Raw genomic sequence first — 20,013 nt, forward strand, 5'->3', positions numbered from 1 at the left:
AACTACAAATTCGAAATTTATCTTTATCTCAGCCTCCTCGTAGGTTGTATAGTGTGGTTAGTATATAAATTGACATTATTATTAATAAAAAAGATAATAACAATTAGGAACAAGGGTTTAAGGGTAAGGGCAATACGTCTTCAAGCGATGGCCACAATCTTGTCTTCCTCTCCACTTGCTTGAAACCGACAAAAATCGCCACCATAAACCCTATTTTATCTTCGCGCCTGCAGCGAGGAGTCACTCTCTTCAAGCTGGGTCGATTAGCTTCGCTTATGGCCATGGGGGTTTCCTTCACCTCCCACAGCAACCCTCTCCTTCGCCACTTATCTCCTTCCCCTTTCTCGCCTTTTCGTTCTTCCTTCTTCCTCGTGCCTTGCCGTAAAACCCTTCAAAGGTTTCCACTCTTTTTTTGTTCATCTCTTACTTCTTCGTCTGTTCCTTATTATCCATTAATCTGCTCTGTTTCTGTAGTGGTGTTCTTGTCTTCAGTAAAGTTTTAATCTTTCTTCTTCTTCTTCTTCTTGGTGTCTTTGTTGATGTTTTAGTTTGTTAAGAGTTCACTTGATTGTGGATTAATCTTCTCTGTTTCATAGTTCTTAGGTTCAATTTTCAGGGAAAGCAATAGCTTTGTTGTGTCTTCATTTAATTGAAGTTTGAATTTGTTCTGTCTTGTAACTTTTGTGGGTTTTAAGTTGAATTTTGTTCTTGTGAATTTCAGGAGATTAGCTTCCACAGAAGGGAGTGTTGGGTATTCGACCTCCACAGTTTGTCATGGATTCCAAAACCCGGTTCATCAGCGGCCATCTTCTGTTGTGTTCAATGGAGAGTGGATACTTCTGTCGGAGCCTAACAGGGCAAGGATGGTTCCAAAGACGAACAAAGTTGGGAACCAGACAGAAGTTGGAGAAACCGTGAACCATCAAGTTCCTGGAACTGTAAGTGCTTGGAGGGACGAAGCAAATAAGTTTAGAGCAAGACATGGCCAAGTTGCTACTAGAAACCTCGATGATGCTTCTTATTTCAGCGGCTCATCCATCCCAGTTACTCCACCTAGCGCCCCTTCCTATGGAAGAACCTCTCAGAAGATTGATTATGGAGTCAAGCCTAGAGGTAATAACAGTACTTCTGCTACACTCCATAAAGAATCGATTGGCGTTATGCAGTCTGAACCTGTTGTGACGTCGCCAAACAAGAACTTGGAGGTTGTGAGGCTTCAAGGAGATGGAAAACCAAAACCTCTTGTGAGCGGAAAGGCGTCTGGTAAAGCAAGCAATGTGAATCCAGTTACCATTTCCAAAGTGGAGAAAAGCAACGAACCATCGAAAGTCCGAGCAAACCTAAGGAGAATATATGACAAGGTTGTTGTTGTTGATACTGTGCCGGCTGCGAGGAATGTGGTGGCTAAGCTTGTGGATCAATACAGGAATCTTGTTCACTCTTGTGATACAGAGGTGTGCTTCATTTTTTTCTGTTTAAGTTAGTCATTTTACAGTTATGAGTTCTATTGTAATTCTTGTTTTTTCAATGCTTATAGGTGTCCGATATTGAGGTGAAGGATGAAACACCTGTAGACCATGGCAGACTGATATGTTTTAGTATCTATTGCGGGTCAGATGCAGATTTTGGGAATGGAAAATCTTGCATCTGGGTAGATGTTCTTGGTGAAAACGGCAGGGAGGTTTTGGCCGAGTTTAAACCTTATTTTGAAGACTCATCCATCAGAAAAGTGAGTTTCAAACAGTCTGGCACAACTACATCTTTGATATGTTGAATTAAAACCTTGATATGTTTGGCTTTATTCGTTTCAGGTGTGGCACAACTACAGCTTTGATAGCCACATTATTAGAAACCATGGAATTGAGCTTTCTGGATTTCATGCTGACACAATGCACATGGCGAGACTGTGGGATTCCGCGAGACGGACAGAGGGTGGTTACTCGCTTGAAGCGCTTACAAGCGACCCAAGAGTTCTTGGGGGCACACAGACAAAGGAGGAAGCAGATTTCCTCGGCAAAATTTCGATGAAGACTATTTTTGGGAAGAGAAAGCTGAAGAAAGACGGAACAGAAGGGAAAATAATTGTCATCCCTCCGGTTGAAGAGCTTCAGCGAGAAGACCGAGAGGCTTGGATATCGTACTCTGCCTTGGATGCAATAAGCACGCTGAAGCTTTACGAGAGCATGTCAAAGAAACTGCAACTAAAAGAATGGCGTCTTGATGGAAAGCTACTCTCAGGAAGGACAATGTTGGACTTTTACCATGAGTTCTGGCGACCCTTTGGTGAGCTTCTTGTCAAAATGGAAGCGGAAGGGATACTTGTGGATAGGGACTACCTGGCTGAGATTGAGAAAGTAGCCAAAGCAGAGCAGCAAGTCGCTGTGAGTAGGTTTCGAAATTGGGCGTCTAAGTATTGCCCCGATGCAAAATATATGAACGTTGGCAGTGACACACAATTGCGTCAGCTCTTCTTTGGTGGCATTTCTAACAGTGAGAATGATGAGGTGCTTCCGGTTGAAAAGCTTTTCAAAATTCCAAACATTGACAAGATTATTGAAGAGGGCAAAAAGGCACCTACCAAGTTCAGAAACATCAAGTTGCATAGGATCAGCGATACCCCAATCTCAACTGAAACGTTCACTGCCAGTGGTTGGCCCTCTGTTAGTGGGGTCACTTTGAAAACCTTGGCTGGGAAAGTTTCTGCTGGGTACGATTTTATGGAGGATGTTACAGATACAAGTGCAGAAGAAGATGATGATGCTCAGCTACTAGAACAAGCTTCAGAAGCGCAAAAGGCCAAGACGGATGTTGACACGTCTGCTTATGGAACAGCATATGCAGCGTTTGGAGGGGGTGAAAGGGGAAAGGAGGCCTGTCATGCTATTGCCTCATTGTGTGAAGTTTGCTCCATAGATTCGTTAATCTCAAATTTTATTCTTCCATTACAGGTAATTTTTTTTGTGCTTTCTGAATTTTCAATTTTTTTTCCTTCAGGTTGATTGATGTTTATGGAACTGTTTTTCATGTCTGACAGGGAAGTAATGTATCAGGCAAAGATGGTCGAGTCCATTGCTCCCTGAATATCAATACAGAAACTGGCCGCTTATCAGCTAGGAGGCCAAACTTGCAGGTACTGTATATATATTTTTTTGTCCAAACCAACATTGCCTGAACCTAATTTTTGGTAATCAACCGAGCATACTGTAAATTTTTGTTAGTTTGTTTCTGTATTGTTGTTACCTAGAGCTAGTAGTAGATAATTTCATGTGAAATGGTCAAGTTTTATTTTTCTTGGCAAACACTAAGTAAATGATCTTGTAGTTGCATCTAGAGTTTGGTACTAAAGCTTTACTTTATCTGTCTAGAACCAACCTGCGTTGGAGAAGGATCGGTACAAGATTCGTAAGGCCTTTGTAGCAGCACCTGGAAATTCACTTATTGTGGCTGACTATGGGCAGGTGAGAATTACAAAGTTGATGTTGTTGTAGAAACTTTCGGTTGGGTACACTCTATGACTGTAATTCCTCCTCTGTCTTCAGCTGGAACTTAGAATTCTGGCACATCTTGCTGGTTGTAAAAGCATGATGCAAGCTTTCAAAGCAGGTGGAGATTTCCACTCGAGGACTGCCATGAATATGTATCCACATATTCGTAAAGCTGTGGAAAATGGGGAAGTGCTCCTTGAGTGGCATCCGCAACCTGGGCAAGACAAGCCACCAGTACCCTTGTTGAAGGTAGATCTATCCTTGTTACAGTTGGTCTAGAATCCATCGTAGTTGACATAAGCTTTGTGCCTAACTGTTTGTGGATATCTTATACTCAGGACGCCTTTGCTTCTGAGAGAAGAAAGGCTAAGATGCTCAACTTTTCAATTGCCTATGGGAAAACCGCAATTGGGCTTTCTAGAGATTGGAAGGTAGTATCAATATTAATGTTAGCACTGATCAACTTTGATGTGTGATTAAGCTACAACAATGCCATTATTTTTTCTCATCCTCTAAAGGTCTCAAGAGAAGAAGCTCAGGAGACGGTCAATCTATGGTACAATGACAGACAAGAAGTAAGGAAATGGCAAGAGTTGCGTAAGAAAGAAGCTATCAAGGATGGTTATGTACTCACTCTCTTAGGAAGGGCTCGTAGATTCCCAGCATATCAGTCTCGTGCACAGAAGAATCATATCCAAAGAGCAGCCATCAACACTCCAGTGCAGGTTTTCCATTTCGTTCCTTTTGATTAATCAGAATACTGATTTCCTTTTGCTATTTCACCAATCTCGACTCTGAGCATCGATGATCCACACTTACAGGGAAGTGCAGCTGATGTTGCAATGTGTGCAATGCTGGAAATAACGACAAATCAACAATTGAAGGAGCTTGGTTGGAAATTACTTCTACAGGTAACAAACGAAGAATATAAGCTTTGATTTTGTACACTTTTTTAGCCTCTATTCGTTTGAAAATGTGAGTAACAACAACTTGGAAACAGATTCACGATGAAGTAATCTTGGAAGGACCAATGGAGTCAGCGGAAATGGCCAAGGATATAGTTGTGGACTGCATGGCTAAACCCTTTAACGGCAAGAATATACTCTCAGTAGATTTATCGGTTGATGCGAAATGTGCTCAGAACTGGTATGCTGCTAAATAAGCTTAAGAGGAACAAGACAACACTTCAAGGAAAAGGAAGAAATATTATTTTTGGCTATTGGTTCTGGTGACCATGAGGCAGTGTTTGGGTAGTAGATTTGGCGTGTCGGCCTTTTTTTTTCTTCTGTTGTAAATGTTAGAAAAGCCTTTAATACAGTGGGCAGTGTAAATAGATCTCTATTCTGTTCATCTAACTTGACAATGTTTGAATGCAAACTTATGTTATAATCCCTGTTCGAAAACGTGTCATCTAGGACACATAGTCGCTGAAAAAACTTGCGTGGTGATTTGATGCTATTTGGTTACTTAATCATTAGTGAAAATTTTAAAGTTCATCATTTTGTATATTTGTTATATATTTGTTATATTTCAGTTAAAGCTAACAAGATTAAGAAAAAAGAAACAGAGAAATCGCAAAAAAAAAAAAAGAAAAGACAAAAATGAGATTTGCAGGCGAATTGTTGAAGACAAGGACATTTTAATCATTTGACTTCATTAAACCTAAAAATAAAAATAAAAGTACAAAGTGGCTACAAAGAGCAAATGAGTGAAGAATACAATGTGAATGCGTTAAGTAAGCGAACACTAACCACATGACCATATATCAACTGCTTGAATAATTAACATATTTAATATATTTCATTGTGAAATGAGATAAAAGCCCTAAAACTACTCATTAAGTAAACAACGTCTAATTTCTAAATAATAGATTCGATGCTAGGCGCTACTTCACTACACGCGTACACCTAGCGTAATTTTAAATATGGTTATAATAGATAATAGATTAAAACAAAAAGGTAGAGAGTGAACAAATTAGAGTGAAAATGACATGACCAATTTTTTCAAAGGATCAGACCTAAGAAGAAATATAGTGATACAGAGAAGCTGGTGAAAATGCTTCTCACTCACTTGAAAAAAGGATAAGAGAATTTCAGGTGATGGATAGTGATTGACTCAGGGACTTATCAATAGTTTGCTTACAGTAAAAATAGAGCAAATGAGTGACGAGTACGATGTAACTGCAATCGAAGTACAACAAAAGACGATGAAATTTTGTGAAGATGGGGTTGATGTAAATGGAGAGTGAAGGAAAGAAGAGTATTATCATTATGGATATTAGTGATGAGCCTAACTCACACCTAAAAGTTAGCTCAAGAGTGGAAGATTGCCCATACACATATATATTGCCCAAAGACCATTTGCCCAAACGATGTGGAACATTAATAGGCCTCCTCGAGACGTGGATGGGAAACGGTCCAATGGAAATAGTCCAAGCCCAACATCTCGGAAATACACAGCAATATGGGCCACTTTTAGAGGCTACATAGGTAGGAAACTGTTTATATGAGAATCATATATTGGGCCAAACCTTGGGCTCTGATACCATATTAGTGATGAGCCTAACTCACAGCCAAAAACTTGCTCAAGAGTAGATGATTGCCCATACACATAAATATTGCCCAAAGACCATTTGCTGACCAGGGAGACCTGCAAAAAGAACCACACCATCTGAAGCAATTCTAGAAAGGTCAGGCAGGGTCTTGTTAAGGTACTTGGATAGGAGATAATCAAGAGCATCTGAGACGATCACAAGAGATAATTAAGAGCATCTGGGGCATTAATATGGGACCAACAAAGCAGAATGTTGGCTCAATGAAGGAGAAAAGAAGAGAAGATAGTCTTCAAAAATTGAAACAAAGAAAAAGTTGAAGTAGAAAAGACATTAGCGATGATAAGAGAATGGAAAACCAGAGGACACAAGATCAAAATTGAAGTTTCTGCTTAGCTAACCATCTGATCTGAAACTTTTCAAGAGGAAAACAAGACAACAATGTCACACATTATCAATAGTTTGGTGTGAAGAAAATTCTACACCAAATGTATCTAATATACAACAAGATCTTTAATCTTTACAAACCATAACCTTTAAATATATTTTTATGGTTGATGGTTGATTAACAAGCCTTAAACAATACGGAATTTCATGTGAAAATAAGATAATTTTCTTTAATCTATTTGCTATATATAATGCTACTCGTAACTGGTTTGATCAGATAAGATGAAATTTAGATGATACTTTTTTTTGTTTGACAACCATTTGATACTTAAAGATAAAAGTTTCACATGTTTTTAGGATTTATAAGAATAACTTTCTTAATGTTTATAAAATCTGTCAGAACTGAACTATTAAATTTTATATCTCATTGTCACAACTCAACAACAATATATTGTGCTAGCAGAACTTTGGTTTTTCCTTTTAGTAATAGATAATTACTAATAGTCTAATACTATTAGGATTAAATTAAGCTTATCTTATCCTAACCAACTTGTTAGAGATATCTTGGGCTGCAAATTTTCAAAGCTTATCCAATACAAAATATAATGCATAAGCTTGCATAGAATGTATTTAGGAAACAAAACTGTAATGAAAACTTCAGATCAATAAGAATAACTTCAAATTAAAAAAAAAACTTCAAATCACACTACAAGAAAACATTTCCGTAATGACGAAATAGAAATTCGTCATAACGTAGACGTAAAATTACAAGGAAAACGTTTCGTCGTAAATACCTTGTACATTTACGATGAAAGTACGTCGCGAAAAATATTCGTCGTAATTTTACAAGGATATTACGACGAAACATGTTACCGTATTTATTGGTGAAAACGTGTATTCAATGCGCTTTGAATTGCCTAATTTCGTTGTAAATTCCTTGTAAAACCGATGTAAGAGAGATGTAAAACCCTAGTAAAATCATTGTTGTACTTCACCTACCAAACTCAAAAAAATTTCTATATATATGTCATTTCTCGCAACTCACTCTCTCACAACACACAAGGGAAAAGAAGAAATTTTTTTTGAGAAAACAAAACTCCAGAAAAATTATAAAAAAACAATTCCCAAAACAATTTCCAAAAAAAATTCCAAAAACAAATTCTTAAAAAAAGTGGCGGATGACGGTAATATCTACGAGTTACAGAGTTGGATGTATTCCCATAATGATTCGGATGGGAGAGTGACGAATGCATTTCTGAGCGGGCTAGAGACATTCATGTACCAAGCGGACTCTACACCGATCACGCAGGAACGCAGTAATATGTTATGCCCTTGTCAGAAATGCAAGAATTCAAAATTTGCACATAGTGAAACTGTATGGAAGCATTTAGTAAACAGAGGATTTACACCACAATATTAGTAGTAATAATAATTTTGAGGATGCTGGTAATAATGAAGAATTGAATCATTTGTATAATGAATATAATTATCATCAAGAAGATCAGATGATAGATCATGATAGTAGGGGTGGGCACAAGCCGAGTACTTGGTATTTTCGGTATACTTAGTACTCGGCTTGGCTTGTACGAGTATTAAAATTTTGGACTTGTACTTGGTTTGTTAAAAACGAGTACTTATAGTTTCAAGTACTTGCAAAAAATGAGTAGATTACTCTTTAGGACACATTTTGAGTTTCTTTTACATTCATAGACACTTTCCACTTGTGATACACTTTTTTGTGGGGTCTACTGGATTTTTGGACAACTATACCCTTAAGAAAATGAGAATGTTAGTTTTTTTATTATTTTTCTTATTGTACTTCATATTTCATTTGCTTCTCAAAATCTAAAATATATTAAATAAAAATAATTGTCATAATAAATTATATATAAAATTCTCTATCTTTTTAAGATCCATTTTCATATATGTATGTTAACTTGTAAACAAAATTAATTGTGGACGTGGACTCCAAAACGTGGATAGTAGAGTTATACACTAGTTGTGGACATGGACACCTTTAAGAGCTTGTTGTTCGCTATATTCTCTGGGAAGAAGAAACCCACATAACCATGTTTCAACCGTTACTCCCACCGTCACCGGCACGGCCGACACCATCACCACGATCGAGTTTTGGTTCTAACTCGCTAAAGGTCTCATCTTTCGATCTGATGTACATCAATCTGCTGGAGACTTCCTCGTGACCACATCCAATCCAACGCAACTAGCTCTCGATCTACGATAAGACAGCTCGATCAGAGATGTCTTATCCATTGGAGCTCGATCAGAGCTGTCTTATCAGAGATCGGGAGCTAGTTGCGTTGGATTGGATGTGGTCACATGGTAAATCTTCAGCATCCAAAAATGATATTTTTAGCAAGTTGGAACCGCTCGATCGTGGTGGTGGCCTCAGCAGTGCCGGTGACGGTGAGAGTAACGGTGGAAACGTGGTTATGTGGGTTATTCCTTTCCAGAGACTATGGCGAAGAATAACCTCTTAAAGCTATCAGCCAACGACCTTCGTGTTAAGATGTACATGTCCACGACTAGTATATAACTCTACTATCCACGCTTTGGTGTCTATGTCTACACTGAATTTTGTTTACACGTTAATATATATATATATATATATATATATATATATATATATATATATATATATATATATATATATATGAAAATAGATCTTAAAAGATAGATAATTTTATGTATAATTTAGTATGACATCTTTACGAGGAAAAATAAATGAAAACATAAAGTGGAATAAGAAGAGGAGAGAGATTCATGTGATGAGAAGAAACAACTTTTATATTAAAAACATAAATGCAATGAAAGAAATAATAAAGTCTAGGGTCATAAGAGTCTTTTTGGCATGAGAAAGTGTGTCTCAAACACAAAATGTCTTATAGTGTAATTGAAAAATGAGAAAGTGTCTATGTGTAAAAAACTCAAGAAGATTTTGGAGCTTTATTCGGTAATGATTATGAGGATGCTAGAAAGAAGTACATATTAGGTAACGCCATGGGGGTGTTTGGGATGCTGAGACTCGTGATCGAGCAAGTGAGTTCAATGTTGTAACACTTATCTAACAGTCTTAAGCTATTGCATCACAAATAAATAAACTGATGATATTTTACTCTATTTTTCTCTAATAGAGCACTGAGTAGTACGTCAAATGTAATAAGAGTAGGAAGACATTTAACCCTTTCCATCAGACAAAAATTAACATTTATATAAATATGCTAGGTTTGTTACCATTTTCAAACATAAACCATACAGATATTAGTTATCATCAGGAATTACTGTTTCTCTGTGATGAAAAGAATATAGAAAGTAAGAATAGTTCAGATGAAGAAGATTCGTCATCATCCGTACCATGTTCATAAGTATTAGGTAACGCCATGGGGTGTTTGGGATGCTTAGATTCGGCATCCTCCGTTATTTTTTATCTCTTATCTGCCTTTATATTTATGTATGGATGCAACAAATATACGAAGTTTTGATTTTTTTAGCAATTAAGGAACGATGATGGTGTTTGCCTATTCTTTTTCACTGCCTCTTTCTTTTACCATCTGTTCATTTTTCAATGTCAATATGTACTTCTTTCTAGCATCGTCATAATCATTACCGAATAAAACTCCAAAATCTTTTTTATCTGCTGACCAAAATTTGTCCTTTTAAACCTTGGACTGCTTTATTTGTTAAACCACATTAGATTCTCTGTCAACTACGTTCGAATCGTCTTTTTTTCTCTTCTTTTGAGATAGTAAAAATTTTGAACGACATACTTGGTTTCAAACAGGCTTAAAACTGTTAGATAAGTGTTGCAAATTAAATCACCACAAGGTCTCATAAAATCTATCAAATAAAAATGTGAAAATATACAATCGGGGCTTCTAGTTCTAGTGGTAAAGGGCTTACAGCTGTGAGTACCGCCACCTGGGTTCGAATCCCGGCCACTGGGGAATTAACATTTCGGCATCGCCAGGGACAGAGGACCGACACGTGGCAACACGTGACTAGTCTGGATCACTTTTGTGAGGCCAGGATACCTCTGTATAATTCAAAAAAAAAAAAAAAAAATATACAATCGGAGCAAAGTTGAAGTAGTTCAAGAAGTGCAACATGAACTACAACACAGAGCATGAGCATGAGACGTGGAGTCAGCTTGAGGGAAGTATTGGAGAAGAATCAATCGATCTTATGTGTTAAGGAAGATAGGCTTAATCGTTGAATAACCGGAAATGAAAAGTTTTCATTAGGTAGATCATTAGGCTTAGGGTTCTCCTATAAAAGAGGTGTTGGAATTGTCTTTGTTGGGCAACACAAAAAAGTGCTTTTAGCTAAGAGAAGTTTTGAAAGGCCGAGCAAGGAGTAGCAAAACACTAAGGGTTAGAAACATGAGCAGTTCAAGAGATTTGGTGCAAGTCTTTGAACATAAGTGAGTAAGTCAAGGTTTGTCTTGATCTTGATGAAAAAATGCTTTTAAAAATGATACTCGTAAATTCATTTTAAAAGGACATGTAGTCGTAATTCTTGGAAAGATTACCCTGTGTTATTGTGTGTTTAGTTCCTATTGCAGTTAACTCTCACATTTACAAAATGAGCTCTCAGTTACAACCTCCCAGCCAAGTTTAGTTGGAACTACGCTATTGCAATATTATTAGTCGAGCGGCTGAGTTCTCCATCAGTGACGTCTTCCACTGCCTCCATGTCCACGTACGTCAGATCACTTACCTCCAAATACGCCAACACCGTTTACATGAACATCAGACTATGCCAATTTGCCAGAGCTCCACCACAAACACTATGTACAACTCAAAAATGGAATTTGAGAACGATAATAGAGAGGCACAGTACACAGAAGGGTTTAAGGAACATTTCTAGAGAGAATTTGAAAAATGAGGAACAACTTTTGATCTTTTTGGTCATTTTGAACATATTTTATCATTCTGTAATAGGAAAAATAGTAAATTAAAATATAAAAAAATTAAAAAAAAATTATTAGGTACATAAGTATGACTATTTATATGCTTTAATTTTTTTTAAATAGTAAAATTATATTTTATTTTATGTCTTATCTGAAAATAGAATACTCATTATGTCCATCTACTTAGTTTAGAAAATCGGATACTAAGTATTGTACACAGATCTATCGTTGACATATAAAGTAAACAAAACATTATTATATATTCTACATTTCCTATAATTTGTCCGGTTTTATTCTGGCAAGATATCGTTAATCTACCTGAGGCTTGACAACTCTACACTTAGGGAATAGTAGATTTGTCACCCACTATGCAATGTTCTACTCTACGTAGGATCATATTATAGCCAAATTTCATATTTTGGTTAATATCTTTTGTAAATCTATATGAAATCTACAATAAATCTCGCACATTATATTTTCTCCCACGTTTTTACCTTTTAAATATTAAATCAATTACAAAGTAATAGTATTTGTAATTCAGATTAATATATATATATATTAATTTAAAGGTATTATGGTATTAACAGGAATTTAAATCATATTTTCTAAATAATCTTCTAAAAGTTCTACTTTGGACAAACTCAAGTTCTAGATATGCCATTTTTTCCATTTTCATATATATTACAATAACGCTAAGAAGGGCTTTCACCACTTCCAGATAGGCCTGGAACTTATTATCTGAGATCCGGATTCGATCTGAGATCCGCTCCGGATTCGCTCTGAAAATAGGATATTCGGGGTGCTCGAATCCGAATCCAGATAGTAAAATTTTGGATCCGTCCAAACCGAATCCGAATCCGGATATCTTAATTTTTAGGTCTGTATATCCAGATCCGGATCCGTATTTTTAAAACACATTAAATTTTTAAATTTCATTAGTATTTATATTTGTTATATTAATATTTATACATGAATTAATCTTATAATATTATATTTTATTTTTTACAATATTATAGACATATATAAATATATTTATAAATATTTGATCTATGTATTATATTAAAAAAATAGTATTTATTTTCAAAAAAATATTATTTTAATTATTTTTACAGATCCGGATCCGGATATCCACGGATAATAGAATATCGAGATGTATATCCAAAATTCGGATATCCGAAAACCACAAATCCAGATCTGAATACTAAATTCACGGATCTGATGGATCCGGATCCGGAACCGGATATCCCAAATTTCTCGGATATCCGGATCCGTCCCAGGCCTACCTCCAGGCTCCAGCTATCGGCCAACAATTTGTGCGACAGTATGACTTTTTTTATTCTATTCTTATGTTATGCATAGAAAATATATAGTTTGACTAAAGTCACCACACGTTTACGTAACAACTAATAAAATATATTATTTATCTACTTCCATTAATATGTCAATAAATACACTTCAACAAATTTACATTTCGTAATATTCACAGTACAAACAAATACAAACAACATGTTATTAAAAAAATATGTCAACTTTCAAGGCCTAAACAAATTACCTATCACATAAACTCCTTTCCCGAGAACTAGCGACCATCAGGCTAGTAATAATAACAGAATAGAAAACTAACAAATCTATACAGTTAGCAACTCCAAGAATTAATATACAATATACACAATGTTAACTGAAATCAAAATCAAATTACAAAAATGACAAACAACTCTCGCCAAACTCGGACAAACCATTAGTATCTTCCCTATTAAAAGAGAAGTACCATTTTTATCTACTACAAAATAGTCATACTAGAAGTCTAGGTCTATATATTCAAATAATTTTTTTTATTGTTTACATTAGTTTATTTAATGTATAACATTTCTAAATAATTATAAGGATATTAATAACAAATTCATTTTAACTATAAATTTAAATTTTAGTTTTAGGAATAACAAAATCTGTTGAGAAATAATCTAACAATTTTTTTTTTAAATTTTCAATATTCTTTTAATTAATGCACTGATTAATTTCGCAATTAGTAGCTTAATATTATTATAAATTAATTTTAATTAGTTTTTTTTATTATAAACAATATAATGAAATTATATGCTAATTTTATAAATTTTATAAGTATATTTTACATTATATTAAAATAGAAGTAATTAATGAATTACATATTAAAATTATGTTTTTTGTGCAAACATATTAAAATTATGTTGAATTGGTAAACCAATATATTTTAAAAAATAATTTCATTAAGATAAATAAATAAAATTTCATTCACCGTTTAAAGTGACTAAAATATCATTCACCTTTTAAAATGATTAATATCATAAATTAAGTAATACTTTTTACAAAAAATAAAATTGTTAACATATGTTAAATTTTAATATTTAGAACTATATATCATTTTAATAGTTTGGCACGTAGTGCTCGGCAACAACCGTCTTTCGTCGTACACATGGATTCAGAGTTACCACCTTGGTTTACAGAGTCTATATGAGTCTGTGAATGTTTTTTGCTGTCAAAAAAAAAAAAAACTATATATCATCTATTAAGTTATTTTTAAAATGACAGCAATATATTATCATAAATTATTTTATACATAATAATATAAAATTTTATATCTATAAATGAAATGTTATACGCACGGATGTGCGGATTAGAATCTAGTAATATACATAACGTCTGCAACAGACAAAAAGATGTAACCTTTTTTTTGGTGAAACCAAAGATTGTAACTTAATGTTTAATAATAGTATTGAATCTTTTTCATGTTCCTATAGCATGATTAGTACTAATATCGGTTAACACTAACGTAGTTATCTATATATATTCATACTCCAACTCAAATTTGGTATTACGTATATGAACAAAATAATATTTTGTAATATTAATTTAGCAACACATTAGCAATATTTTATTTAAATTATCACTACAACAAAACATAGGATTTACGATGAACGATATGTTATTAATTCGTCATAAATAAAGTGTTACAACGAATAAATAATGATATCAAAATAGTCACAAAACACCATTAAAAAAATTCGTCTTAAATTTCAGGCACATCGATTCGTCGTTAAAATCGTCTTTAACCTACGAGGAAAGGGTTCGTCATAAATTACTCGTAAGGCTTCATTGTAAAGTCCTCGTAAATATTCGAAGTGAACTCGTCGTTTAAATAGTGTCAACACGACGAGTTTATAAGGAAGTCGATGTTAGTTCCTCATAAATATTTACGACAAATTTACATGTACCTCCTCATATATTCCTTGTAAAATTTTATGAGAAATTTACATCTACGTCCAAGTAAAAATATGTAAAAAGTTATGAGGAATTATCATGTACTTCATTGTAAGGTCTTCATGTTTATCTCTGAATATTGAATTTTTGTTTTAGAAAAAAACTAAAATAACCAAAATTTAAAAATTATAATATATTAAATTTGTTAAACAATAAAAATATTAAATTATTAAAATTATTTAATAATTAAATTTTAAATAATAAAAGTTATTAAACAATAAATATTATTAAATAATTAAAAGTATTTACAAAAATATTCAAATATATAGTATAAAACAAAACTGAAAATAAAGCTAGCGGAGGAAGTCGTCGTCTTGGAACTAGTCTCTGGTGATCGTTCTCTCTAACTAAGCTGCCTCCTTATCCGCGGATCAGGAAGGTGGATCTGGAATCCCGAGTACTACCCGTCTATTCCATAACATCCTCTGCATCTATGGATTTCTGTCCGCCATAAGGTCGAGAAGACATTCAAAGGACTCCATGCGAGCTTGCATAGATAGAATCCAAATCAGACCGCATCCGGGAAGACTCTTCTTCCCTTCTTTGGGCATAAATCGATGTTGATCATGGAATATCGCTAATATTCTTATCCCCCGCCTCTTTTTATGGACAATCTGCAAAAGAAAATAAAAAATACTTAAATAATAAAATTATTAAAATACAAAAAGGTTAAGTACTAAATAAAAAAACCATGAAATTGTATATTATCTCTAAAAATCTTGTGCATGGACAACTGGACGGGCTACTCATCTGGAGACTGCTGCATCAGCTGAGTCTAGCATTTTGCAACCTGAGCAGACACGTCATTGTGGATCTTCTCTGACATAGGATCCACGAAAAGACTGCCTTGCGAGTGTGTAGCCCAAAAAGCTCAGAAAGCGATGGTTGCTCTCCGCCTTTCTTTGCGGCTTACAAAATAAAATTTAGATCAAATTCAGTTAATAAAATTATAATTAAAGAAAAAATATTGAAATATAACATTTATTTACCTTTTGCAGACAAACGCCTGAGTGGCATATTTGGCCTGAAGTGTGAACCATTGACAAATGTCGATGCTCATCACTCGTCGAACGAGTAGTGGAGCACCGCTGCGATTCGGACTGAGTGGGATTTAGCTCAATAGCTGATGAGACCATTCCATACATCTTTTGTGAGAGAGGGGGCTTTGCTTCATAGCCCATGAGCTCCCAAATGACTTTCCAGTCGGAGACGGTGTTGCATAGGCACGTCTTTGCCTTCAATACAATTTTTTCCTTAATCTTCTCGTTAATCCCAGTGGACCAATTCTATTTTTTCTTGAGAATGAATATTAGAAAACAATGGTAAAATATATATTATACTAATTAAGAAATTAACTGTTTAAATTTTATTTTTGTACTAACCGCCAAACACTTAAACCAACTGGTTTTGACCATGTCAAAACCACTAACCACTCTGTTGGACATGTCCGTCTACCCCAAACCTGGAAAATAATAATAAATAAGTTAAATAAATTTATTGTAAAAATATATTATTTAAATCATAGTAATAGTTTATATATATATATATATATAAGTTTCATGTGGTAGATCGGGATCTAACACATCTAAACCCTCTCATCCCAGCTGGGCGGAAAGATCTTCAACGGTATAACGAGAGTATAGTGCATCAGGCGACAACAACAAATCATGATGTACTCCCGCTGCAGGGGGAGGAAGAGAACGGTCTGGAGTAACCTGATCATGAGGAGCATCGTTTGTAACCACATAAGGAGCATCGTTTGTAACCACATGAGGAGCGAGTGGAGGTGAAAAGGGAGGAACCGGAGGTGCAGGTGGATGTGCCAGTCATAATGATTATGAGATTTTGGGACAAAATCCGGAGCCGTAGAAGGACCCTATGAACTAGATGTGGGATCTCAAGTGCAGAATGTCTCACTATAATGTGGTGGTGGACCCTTTCTACGAACCATCTAAAACAAATTCAAATTAGAAAATTATATATAGAAATTGAAATCCAATTCCACAACTTAATCTCTATAAATCCCACCTAAACTTAACTAGCTAAAAAAAAAATTACGCCTTTTGCCGAGGGAAACGAGTGGAAGTGAGTTTGAGGGGAACAGCCGAAAAGTGGGGGAGTGAAATGAGTCGAAGTATAGATATAGAAATAGGGTTCCTCGTAAGGTCATCGTAAATTTACGATAGCCTAGCTTGTGTTTTTTCTTTACGACAAATTAACCACATCCGGCGTTGTCATTTTACGAGGCAATTACGACGCATACCATTTACGAGAATGTGCCACGTCTAGTGTTTCTTGTAAAGTGGACTTTGCGCCAAATACCATTTATGACGATTTTTCGAGGAACACTTCTGAATCCCTAAACTTAAATCCCTAAACCCCAAACCATATAATACTTCATATATTTATACATGATTGTCATAACTTCCACAGACATTTATTAAATCTTAATTCATCATTAGAGTCTGAAATCATTTATAAATGAAATATATTAATATTTTCAGAAAGAAACATTAATTAATATTAGTTATGAAAATATTACATTATTCAGATTCATCATTTAAGTTATCATCACAATATTGTACATCACTTTCATCAAACTCGTCTTTATTTTCTTCATCGGTCTCATCGCCAGGACAATTTCATATTCACGGTTATGTAAATCATTAAGAAGGATGTCATCGGTTTGTTGTTCATGTGCCTCTACTGCATTGACACAAATGCTTGTTGTAAAGGGGGTCATCTCCACAGATAATTATATCTCGAGGTGTAATTTTATTAGCAGAAAACCAAGTAATTCTGGAATCTTTGATCTGGGGATATGAGATGAAGCTAACTTGGTCTGCTTGAGATAGAAATGGTCTTAGGCAATCATTATCGATCTGATCGATTATTTTCAACAATATTCCTAGACCAACGCTAGTATGCGCCTAGGTATCTAATCCAATAGGATTCGGGTTCCGTTAATTGATTTCACTCTTGTGCCTCTCAATTGTCCTATGATTCTAGGTTCAAAGAATTAGTCACACTCTCAAGATTTTCCAACTACTCTAGATCCTAGTATTACAAGCTACCCTGGTGTAGAGATCTATAGATATCCTAACAATCATATAATTCAGAAGTTCATTCAAAACCCTAAAAAACCTAGATCTAGCAGGTGGATCTACTCAGACATGATAGTTGTCATAGAAATCATAGATGAATAGAAGAAATTGCAATAGATATTAAAACCAAAACCAATGGAGTTCCAAGAGGACTCTGAAGGAGTTCCTCCCTTCTCTCCTAACTAAGAACAATCAATAAAAGAAAGTGTAGCCGTCAACAATGGCTTAGAAAATACATAAATAGGGTTTTAGGTCGTCTAAGGGTATTCTGGTAATTTGTAGTTGCTTCTGGGCTTCAGTCAGTCATAAAATATGCTCGGCCCGTATTCTGGCATCACCGTCGATCGACACCAAGGGTAAACCGTCGATCGACAGTCTCCTCGACAGCTTCCTCTCGCGAGGCAGACTGACCACTTTTCAGTAAAACGGGCATAACTTCTGCTATAGGATGCTGATTGACCTCAAACTGGTGGCATTGGAAATTTAACTAAAAGTTCAATATAACGTTGGGAAGGTCTTCATCCATAGCTAGACATCTGACGCGTCTTTGCAGCTCTGCATTCAAAATGCTCCAAAAGACACCAAAATCACCACTTTCTTCCAAATCGTCCCTGAACCTGTAAACACTCTAAATAGACTCTATATCGTAGTAAATATATATTAAAACATTTATAAACCATGGCTAAAAGTGGGTAAAATCCATGGCCTATCACATTTCATCTTACTAACCAGAGAATTCTACTTCAATAATCTCTTGCAAGATCCCATAGAAATCTTTTTCACCTTTCACACATTCCGTAATTCCTTGTTACCCAACGTTTTCCATATTCATAAGTATGAAAGTAAAGCCACATTTGAAATACATAGGTGATGTGTGATCTTTGCAACCGGATCTTGAACGAATTTGTGAAGCCATGTGGGATAATATGGATCATCATAATCAACCTAACTACAAAAATAACACAAAATTTTGATTAATACAAAAGTAACACAAACATTCAATTAATTCATATTATTAATTTAAATATGTAAGTACATGAGTCTTTAACCACTTACAAAAGTGTAGATCTTTTGGTTTGTTCATCTCATCTGTGGATATACGTGGTATCACTTATTTCGCTTTAGTAGTAAATAAGCCACAAAATAACAGAATAAGATATATATATATATAAATTGAGTAGACTTTTAACCCTTACCTTTCAAATAAACACTCCATATTATCCTCACAACTGAGAAGAACATATGTGCTGGCACTGTTGGGGTCTTCTTGACTTGAACACCAAACATGTTTCAATTTTCCACCCAAACGCCTGATTTGGGAAAAGATGTTTGGAACACCATCAACTATATATGTTGGCGCAATACCACCATCATCATATCTACGTGTAACTCGTTTTTGTGTATGTACTTTTGGCACAAAGTAATAGGATGTAAAGTGCGATGTTCTTCAGTCAAACTCCCAGCAACTATGGAACCTTCCACCTTTGCAAGATTTTTTGTTTTTTTCCTTTCAACTGCCTCATAGATCGCTCGTATGGGTACATCCACCAAAAATGAATAGGTCCACCTTGTTATATCTAATATGAAAGGTGGACTACGAGATGTTCCATGACATAAAAAACAAAGGAAATATATTCTCTAAGTTGCACAATAAAATCATAATGTTTGTCATTGAGTTGTTGGATGACATCTTCAATTAACATATGTGTGCTTAGATCCCTGAAAAATGCTTCATTAACTTGTATAGTGCAAAAGTAAATATATTAGTAGTTAGTTACTAAGTAAAAAATATGTTATTAATTTGTATTTAAAAAAATATTTCACCTGCAAGCGGTTCATGTATAATTGTTGGAACCAGCTCAGCAAATGCAAATGGAAGTTGACTTTGCATAAACACATGACAATCATGACTCATCATCCATGTGAATATTGATCTTGTTCAACACATCTAGTGATATATGAAACATAGCCATCAGGAACTTGACTTATGATGCCACTTAGTTTAACATCGTTGTCTTTGCTTTTGATGACAGTCTGAATATAAGAACTGGAATATAAATATTGTGTTTATGATGTTGTCGAAAAAATCATTCTCTATATGCATCACATCAAGGTTGGATGCAAAAGCAGGTCTTTCTGGTATGGCAACTCCCAAAATATACTCTTCTTGTGGCAATTGTGATGAACTCCATAATAATCAAGCATATTTCCATGAATATGCCGATTACCCCCACGATAAGTAGTTTTTTCAGCACCGTAGTAATC

At 35.0% G+C, this 20,013-nt stretch overlaps 1 protein-coding gene and 1 long non-coding RNA gene across 2 annotated transcripts; one reads left to right on the forward strand and one right to left on the reverse strand.

Annotated features, from left to right (window-relative positions):
* Positions 1 to 122: 122 nt before the first annotated feature.
* Positions 123 to 4,704, forward strand: LOC103868605 (DNA polymerase I A, chloroplastic/mitochondrial). Its single transcript, XM_009146690.3, has 11 exons — positions 123 to 397; positions 722 to 1,454; positions 1,538 to 1,729; positions 1,812 to 2,948; positions 3,035 to 3,130; positions 3,366 to 3,458; positions 3,540 to 3,734; positions 3,824 to 3,916; positions 4,004 to 4,210; positions 4,307 to 4,396; positions 4,486 to 4,704. The coding sequence occupies exons 1-11, from the start codon at positions 276 to 278 to the stop codon at positions 4,645 to 4,647; spliced, it is 3,120 nt and encodes a 1,039-aa protein (XP_009144938.1). The 5' UTR covers positions 123 to 275; the 3' UTR covers positions 4,648 to 4,704.
* On the reverse strand, positions 4,703 to 18,796 carry LOC117133964. Its single transcript, XR_004458042.1, has 2 exons — positions 15,634 to 18,796; positions 4,703 to 15,552 (listed from the first exon to the last, which is right to left on the reverse strand). It is a non-coding gene; the product is annotated as an uncharacterized LOC117133964 (long non-coding RNA).
* Between the last annotated feature and the right edge of the window lie 1,217 nt (positions 18,797 to 20,013).

This window comes from Brassica rapa, chromosome A05 (assembly GCF_000309985.2).
Source record: "Brassica rapa cultivar Chiifu-401-42 chromosome A05, CAAS_Brap_v3.01, whole genome shotgun sequence".
Classification (NCBI taxonomy): Eukaryota; Viridiplantae; Streptophyta; class Magnoliopsida; order Brassicales; family Brassicaceae; genus Brassica; species Brassica rapa.